This window comes from Pelodiscus sinensis, unplaced genomic scaffold, assembly GCF_049634645.1.
Source record: "Pelodiscus sinensis isolate JC-2024 unplaced genomic scaffold, ASM4963464v1 ctg35, whole genome shotgun sequence".
NCBI classification, from domain to species: Eukaryota; Metazoa; Chordata; order Testudines; family Trionychidae; genus Pelodiscus; species Pelodiscus sinensis.
Window position 1 is genome coordinate 6,315,071 of NW_027465908.1, and position 9,125 is coordinate 6,324,195.

General features: G+C 49.4%; 1 protein-coding gene across 1 annotated transcript; it reads left to right on the forward strand.

The window, feature by feature from the left end:
* Positions 1 to 5,105: 5,105 nt before the first annotated feature.
* LOC142824485 (endogenous retroviral envelope protein HEMO-like) lies at positions 5,106 to 8,398 on the forward strand. Its single transcript, XM_075916498.1, has one exon. It carries the CDS (start codon positions 5,927 to 5,929, stop codon positions 7,580 to 7,582), a length of 1,656 nt encoding a protein of 551 aa, XP_075772613.1. The 5' UTR covers positions 5,106 to 5,926; the 3' UTR covers positions 7,583 to 8,398.
* The last annotated feature ends 727 nt before the right edge of the window (positions 8,399 to 9,125 follow it).

A 9,125-nucleotide genomic window follows, 5' to 3' on the forward strand; every position in this document is an offset into this window, starting at 1 on the left:
AGCAGTTGAAGTCTTGGGTGTATAGCGTGCACACACACCAGGGCATCTGAGAGCCTGTTGGCTGCCCTCTGCGACAGGATCCCGGTCCTAGCAGTAAAGTCACAGACGTTAAACTATTTTTCGGGGCACCCTCCAGCCTCCTAGGCTGCCCACTGCAACGAGACTTTGCGTCTCAGCAGTTGAAGACTTGGGTGTAACACACACGCACACACTGCCCTGACTGTCGGCTGACAGAATTGGCGTAGTCGGCAGGATTTGTGATATCGGTTCAAAATACAGCAGAATGAAGCCTGTCACTGATTTTAGCAAGGTAGAAAAGAGTTTCGCCCAGGAAGGTTGGGCTGACCCTAAATGGGATAAAGAAATGTTAGAAGAGGAGTGGGGAAACCCTGAGGAACTGTGGCTGCAGTTCTGTAACTGGAGAACTGCTTGTAAAATGAAAAGGGGAAAGGGGAAAGGAGCGTGTATTTGGCTATTTAAAGGTGCCCTGCAGACAGCATGTAAAAGCCATTTAAAATTGGAAATGAAGCTTGAAAGGGTACAGAAGGAAAGGGATGAGCTAGAGCGGCGCTGCCAGAACCTAGACACCCGGGCGCGCTTGCTGAGCAATGATGTGCACCAATTAGAACAACGTCTTGTTCCAATAATAAAAAGGGAGGGAGCAGAAAGGAGAGCGAGATTAGAGAGCAAGCCCCGAAAATTAATCAAGCCAAAGTAGAGGCTGCTCTCTGGGTAGATCCGGAGGATTGGGATGGAAACATCTGGGACTCCTCCGATGATGAGTGTCCCACCTCCCCTGAGTTAGGGAATCCCCCTGTCCACATGAGACCCATCATCACATACCAAAAGGACCTAACTGAGAAAGATGAGTGAGGTTGATGAAGATAACCCCTCCACTAGCAAAAGGACAGAACCCCGACCCACCCGAATTACTACTCGCAGTTATGAACCTGCAGAGTTGAGAAAGATCCAGGACGAATTTGCCAAGAGACCTGGGGAAGGGGTGATAGAGTGGCTAGTTAGGATATGGGACACAGGAGCTGGCCATACCCAACTGTCCTCCCGGGAGTGTGGCAGGGTAAATCTGGGTGCAGGAGTATTCCTTAGTCCCAGGAATCAGGAAGGTCCAAAGTCTATCTGGACCTTTGCCTGTAGATGGGCTCGGGGAATTCACCACGCTGACAGAGGTAAACCCACTAGCGTCCCATGGATTAATGGGGATGAACTTAAAGGAGCCCTACAAACTGTTGCTATAATAGCTATGCTCCGTCAAGGGGGTCCCCAAAATGGGAGGCAGGAAGAGAGCCCATGGGAACAACAGGTAGTGACAGGAGATTTAAGACCAGTGCTAAAAGGGGCTCCCGGATCCTATAAGGCTATAGCACTAGCCACAAGAAATCATGCTCAGGACCACCGCATGACCTATCAGGACTTATTTGATTTTATGCTGCGGGATCTCTGAGAATTTGGGGAAACTGAGGCACCGCAGGTTAAAGTTAAGGTGCGGAATTTAAAAGGAGATTATAGAAGCAAGCAGGAAGGCTTTAGGCCTAGACGCGAAGTAACACCACAGGAGAGGGAATTTAGGACTAAATTGTGGAAACAGTGCTTGGATCTAGGGTTCACCCGAGATCTATTACATGGGCTGGCAACCGATAAGCTAAAGCTTCCGGCTGCCTCAAAGGGGGTTGAGCAGGAGAAAGCAGCAGTAACTCCTAGTGCTCCCCGCTCCAGCTCCGACCCTCCTCATGCGCAGCTAAGGCAGCAATTACATGAGCTTCTGCCGCTTGTTGAAATTGACCAGGGAAACTAACAAGTGGGGGTCCAATCTCTCTGGCTGTGTCCAGACTCCATGCCTCCGTCGACGGAGGCATGTAGATTAGCCAGCTCGGAAGAGGGAAATGAAGCCGCGATTAAAATAATCGCGGCTTCATTTAAATTTAAATGGCTGCCCCGATCTGCCGATCAGCTGTTTGTCGGCAGATCGGGAGAGTCTGGACGCGATGCCCCGACAAAGAAGCCTTTCTTCATCGACACAGGTAAGCCTCGTGAAACCAGGTTTACCTGTGTCGATGAAGAAAGGCTTCTTTGTCGGGGCATCGCGTCCAGACTCTCCCGATCTGCCGACAAACAGCTGATCGGCAGATCGGGGCAGCCATTTAAATTTAAATGAAGCCGCGATTATTTTAATCGCGGCTTCATTTCCCTCTTCCGATCTGGCTAATCTACATGCCTCCGTCGACGGAGGCATGGAGTCTGGACACAGCCTCTCTGTATAAGTAAACTTGAGCAGGCAGAGAGAGAAAATCCTAACAACGACCCCCGGATTTTAGTAACAGTTAATGATAAGACTGTTGTCTCTTTCCTGGTAGATACTGGAGCCCAATTATCCATGATTAAAAGAGAAAACTTTCTCGGACCTCCACCTTCTGGCCGAAAGCAGGTTTTGGTTACAGGAGTAAACGGCACTATTGTGTCTTACCCGCTGGTCAAAGTAAAGCTGGATATCCCTTTAAACCCCTACCAGCAGCCCAGGAAACATGAGTTAATACTTGGGAATGCCAATATACTGGGCATGGACATCCTAAAGGGCAAGGAAGGAATCATTGGTGGGGAAAGGTGGGCATTCGGAGCTGGCTGCAAACCCAGCACAACAATCCTGGAGGAGGGGAAAGTTCCTCTCTATAGTGTCAGGTTACTAGCCCAAGCTCCTGCTCTCCCACCATCAGCTGTGACTCATGTAAAACAATACAATGTCCCAGCTGAAGCTGTAGTGCCTGTCACTGAGCTAATTAAAGATCTGGAAACAAGGGGAGTCTTAATTCGCACTCACTCCCCTTACAACTCCCCCGTATGGCCAGTAAAGAAACCTAATGGTAAATGGAGGCTCACAATTGATTACAGAAAATTAAACAGTAACACAGGACCCCTAACAGCAGCAGTCCCCAACATAGCAAGCATTGTAAATACCATACAGACTTGGAACAAGCAATGGCTAGCTGTGCTAGATATAAAGGACGTGTTTTTCATGGTCCCTTTACAGCCTGCAGACCAGAACAGATTTGCTTTTACATGGAAGGGTGTCCAATACACATTCACCCGTATGCCCCAAGGGTTCAAACATTCCTCCACTATTTGCCATGGGGCACTGTCAAAGGTCCTAGATGGTTTAACCAGGCCACCTAGTATCCAAATGCTGCAATATATAGATGATATCCTAATAGGAGGGGACACTACTGAAGAAGTGCAGCAAGCTGTGGACTTAGTAAAGACTGCCTTAGAAAATCTTGGGTTAGCTTTACCCCCAGATAAGTGCCAGGGTCCCTCTCATGAGGTGAAGTTCCTGGGTGCTGTCTGGATGGGAGGGCGGAGGTCTGTGCCTGATGACACTGTACAGGAACTGAGCCAGGCACCTTCACCTGGGGACAAGTCCCAACTAAGGCAAACTCTGGGAGTTTTAGGGTTTTGGCGAAAACATGTGCCCGGTTTTGCTGTAATTGCCCGACCATTGTATAACCTGCTAAAGAAAAGTGCTGTTTGGGAATGGACCCCTGTACATGAGGAAGCGCTGCGGCAGCTAATAAACGAAATACACACATACCAAGCTCTGGGTCCAATCCATCCCGATGCTCCATGTCACGTGTATCTCACTATAGGAGCTACAGGAATGTCTTATGCCCTATGGCAAGAGAGTGAAACTGCACGCCGACGCCCCATACAATTCGGCTCAAAGTCATGGCAGGGATCGCAAGCCAATTATACTCCCTATGAGAAAGTGCTCCTGGCAGCCTATACTGCTCTAAGGGAGACTGAGGAGCTAACACAAAATCACGCTATAACCATACACACTCCTCTTCCAATTATTAAGCCCATATTGGAAGGAAAGGAGCTGCCGCCAGGAGTAGCACAGAAAATGACCACCCAGAAATGGGCACTGTACATACACTACAGGGTGGATGGTGCAAACTCCGCACAGAACCCCACTATGATTAAGGAGTCTCTGTGGAGGGTAGGATTGCCCAATGAATATCACCTGCCCCCGCAGCCCTCTCCCATTCAAAATGCCGCTGCATTTGACCCATCTCACCCTGAGGGAGTGTGGTTCACAGACGGTAGTGCTAAATTGATTAAAGGGAGATGGAAAGGAAAGGCTGCAGCTGTCCCAGCAGACAATTCCACCACACCCTTAACCACCGATGTGGACGGATCAGCTCAGCTTGCAGAACTAGCAACAATAAAGCTGGCTTGTGAAGCAGGTGCCAGTACTATCTATACAGACTCCTATGCTGTATGGGCAGGAGCCACCCAGTGGATAACTAACTGGAAAAATAACCACTGGGAAATAGGAGGGAAATCCATATGGGGATTAGGGTACTGGAAGTGGATATACCACCATGCCACCCAGCAACCCCTAAGTATTGGACATGTGTCAGCACACCAAAAGAATAACACCCCGACTGCACAATTGAATAACCTAGCTGATGAAGCAGCACAGATCTCTGTTACCCAGGTGGACTGGGAACGCTTATACATCTGGCTGCATGAAAATCTGGGACACACGGGGAGTGAGGAGCTGGTGAAGCAGGCACATATCAGGGGGTGGCCCATCACCCACCAACAGGCTGGGGGTATGTCTACACTACCCCGCTAGTTCGAACTAGCGGGGTAATGTATGCATACCGCACTTGCTAATGAAGCCCGGGATTTGAATTTCCCGGGCTTCATTAGCATAAGCGGGGAGCCGCCATTTTTAAATCCCCGCTGCTTCGAACCCCGTGTAGCGCGGCTACACGGGGCTCGAACTAGGTAGTTCGGACTAGGGTCCTATTCCGAACTACCGGTACTCCTCGTGAAACGGGGTGTACCGGTAGTTCGGAATAGGCACCCTAGTCCGAACTACCTAGTTCGAGCCCCGTGTAGCCGCGCTACACGGGGTTCGAAGCAGCGGGGATTTAAAAATGGCGGCTCCCCGCTTATGCTAATGAAGCCCGGGAAATTCAAATCCCGGGCTTCATTAGCAAGTGCGGTATGCATACATTACCCTCCTAGTTCGAACTAGGAGGGTAGTGTAGACATACCCTAGGGATTTAGTGCAAGCCTGCACTACATGTGCTGAGACCAGGAGGCATATCACGGAAGGACAACGGTTTGCCAAACTAAGGGATGGGAAAACGCTATGGGGGACCTGGCAGGTCGATTATGTGGGTCCATTGTCCACCACCAGGCAAGGATGGAAATACATTCTCACAGGAGTGGAAGTTATCTCAGGTATAGGGTTCGCTTACCCTACTCGTTTAGCAACAGGACTGTCCACAATTATGGGACTGAATCGCTTAATTGCACTTGTCCCAACACCTCAGGAAATTCAATCTGACAATGGCTCACATTTTAAAAACAAGCCTGTCCAGGAGTGGGCTCTCCAGAATGGAGTCCAATGGACCTTTCACCTCCCATACCGACCTCAGTCCAATGGCATAATTGAGAGATGGAATGGACTGCTAAAATACCACCTTAAGCCTACGGAGGGAACCTGGGGAGGCAGACTGGATGCCGTGGTTCAACGGCTAAACAATCGGCAAACCCCTACGGGTAGCCCAATTAGCAAAGGATTTTTCCCTACAAGGAAAGCCTCTCTGGCTCCAGGGGCACCACTAACGGACTCCAAATATGCCCCTGGGGATACTGTTGTGGTCAAACACCCCAGCCTGGGCACACATACCTGTGTACTTCAGTCTTATAAAGACAAGGGCGTTTGGATTATTGCAAACCCCAACAAACTGCCACTAACCATTTCTGAGGCTTGGATTGTATCCAAGACCGGCTGACTTTTTGTTTTGTTGCAGGGGGAAGGAGTTAACAAGAGAACAATACCTCATTGCCTCGAGGGCTTTTCACTTATCAGCGTAAACCCAATTCAAGACGCAGCATGACTCCGGATCGAGCTGTGCTGTTTCTCCTAATCACTGCGATCTCCGCTGTACCAGAGCACCCTCTCAGGAATGCTATCCAGACTATTGCCTCTGCAGCCGATGCTACAAACTGCTGGATATGCACCCTGCTAGGTTCCCCCACAGGACTGGGAGTTGAATTTGTCCCTTTAAACTTAAATGACTGGTGGAACAAGAGCAACGTTTTCAAGTGGGGACCAGCCTGGTTTGATGACAGCAGCTCCAGCGACTACAAACTTTTAAATGACTCTGGGAAGGGAACTTGGGGGTGGCATGGACAATGGCAACCTACACTATGGGGTCAACCTCTGGAGTATATAACAGGAACCTCTAGGGAAGTATACCCCATCTGCTTTGAGAACAAAAATGGTACAGGACCTCACCTCGGGTGGTTAGGGAATCAGCAGTGCACCCACATTGTAAGTTTTAATAAGAAATTAAAGGTCTGGGATGTCTATCCCAGTGCAACCCACCAAAAACCCTTAAGGTGCAGGGGATATAATATCTCCCACGTTGGCACACCACTATCTAGCAATGTCACCATTATTCCCCTAAACTTCAGCCAATACCTGGAGGGGAAAGCCTGGTACAATCAGTCATTATTCATAATTCCTAACACCGGTCAAATATACAACCCCACACTGGTAACCAGTAATACCCTACTCCCAAATCAGTGCCCTAGGACAGAGCTTTTTGCAGCGGACCAGGTCCTACAGGACTTGCTGCTTGCCTTGCATTGCACAGCTGCTAATGATAGTTACTGTGCTACCCACCATACCCCAAAGAAAGGACCCACTGGAACAGGGTGGTATAAGGGACCCTACTCCCCCATTCTGAAGGAGGAGCCAGGACTCTTTTTCATTTGCAGGCAGAAAGCGTACAAGTATCTGCCACTGAATTGGATGGGGCGCTGCTCAATGGGGCACGCTGCCCCTGGGGGACTCACTGTACACCCTCACATTATGGCTCCTGGTATTACTAATCTTGGGAGCTTCTTACACCGGTCACCACGAAGGTCTTCCACTAATCCCCTTATAATACGTCCCACAGGCTTCCACCAGTTCGTCTGTACGCTCCTGCCCTGGCTTGGAGTAGCTGAGCTAGAGAAGGCAATAGTAAATGTATCTGGGCAAATAGAACAGGCACTCAACCACACTGCAGATGCTCTGGGCTTGCTTAACGAGCAAATTCAATCAGTAGCCCGTTTTGCCCTGCAGAACAGAATAGCCTTGGACGCAGTTTTGGCCCAACAGGGGGGAGTATGTGCGGTAATCAACCAATCTTGCTGCTTCTATGTAAATAAATCAGGACAAATTGAACAAGATGTACTTGCTATAAAGGGCGCTGTTAAGGTACTACATGCTGTAACTGAGGATGGAAAAGCCTCATGGCTAGATTGGCTAGCCCAACACCTAGGATTTTCATTAACTCCATTCCTTCACTCTATTGTAAATACTATATTAACCGTTTTACTTGTTGTAATTGCTTGCTGCATGCTTCTATGTATTGTTAAGCATTTGGTGTACACTGCTACCTCCTCTGTACAGGTCCAGTATATGGCGTTGGGAAGCGATCCTAATCAATCCCTTGATCCAAAATTATCTGATCAGACCCTGCCGATAGGGCGATTTTAGCTTCCTCCAAGAAGGGCAAAAGGTGCTGGCATCACCGCCATCTTGCGTTCTGAGACATAGTGAGGCGTGTCAAGGGGGTGGAATGTAGCCAGACACAAACCCCATCTTGTTTTTCCACGAACCCCATCTTGTTTTTCTCCTCCCCCAGAGAGCAAGAGAAAGGCAGTCAGCCTTTAATGCCCTGGGAACGCAGGTGTGGTGCCTGTCCCTGACTCTACCATAAACAGAAACCAGACAGTAAATGGGCTAGCTGACGACTGGGAGGCCTCCCGTCGCCGTGATGGCTAGTATCAGTAATTGACACGCCTGCACTGTCTCGGGAGAGGAATCTTCGCCCATCACATACCAGAGGTGCCCATTGTCTGCATCTTCCCAGGTGTGAATTATGCTTTGCACCCTTCGTGGGAAACTTGGCATTCAAAGCCATTTTTCCTAATTGGCCACTTGAGACCAGGAAGAAGCCCATGTGACCCAAGGGGTATAAAGAGGGTTGAGTTGCCTGCCCAATTTGAGCTCCAATCACCTACACCTGCTGGCAGGTATTGATTGTCTCCCGAGGTCCGTGGGACGCCCAACCTCGCCCTACTTCTTCCCGAGGGATTGAGAGAAAGACGCTGGCCACGCCAAGTCTGGAACGCAGGGGTGAGAATTGTACCTGCAATGTGTTTTCTTTATGTGTACACTCTAATTGTCTCTCTGTTGTAAGTTAGTTACTTTATTATAGTTTTCTTAAAGTCAAACTGCTTCATTTCTATTGTAAATCACCTTTGGTAAGGTGATTTAGCTATAAACTTTGGGAACAAGTAGGGTGCCCTCATTCACTTATAAAATATATATATATATACACTGAACCAAGTTTCTTTATTTCTTTTCTCTTTCTTTCTCCTATAAATAAGCCAGTGAGTGTCAAGCTTCTGACTTGAACCCGTGCTGCTGTACCCGAACCGAACACAAACAAAAGAACTTCAGCCGGTCATAAAGGGACAGTTATAGGAAGAGCTTGAGCGTTTGGATCTGTGTCACTCCCAGGTGACAGGGTTCACTGGGGCACTTCTCAGCCTTTCCTGGGCTGCCCGCTGCGAAGGAATTATGAATTCTAGCAGCTAAAATCTGAAGTGTAATAAGCTCTTCCTGTACACACTGGGGCGTCTGTTAGCCTGTTTGGCTACCCTCTGCGACGGGACCTCGGTCCTAGCAGTAAAGTCACGGACGTTAAACTATTTTTTTTGGGGCGCCCTCCAGCCTCCTAGGCTGCCTGCTGCAACGAGACTTTATGTCTCAGCAGTTGAAGACTTGGGTGTAACACACACGCACACACTGCCCTGACCGTCGGCTGACAGGGGTGTGAGGGTCAGTGAGAGCCTGGAATTGATCCTGCCACCACTGCACAGCCCAGACCTCCCTCTGGGGGCTCAGGCTGATCCATCCCTTCCTGCTCGCAGACTCTCTGGACACCCCCACAGCCCATTGGCCATCCCCCACCTCCACCTCCCAGTAATGACTCCCCAAGGTGAAGCCCTCTCGGCCCACAGGACCAAGTGTC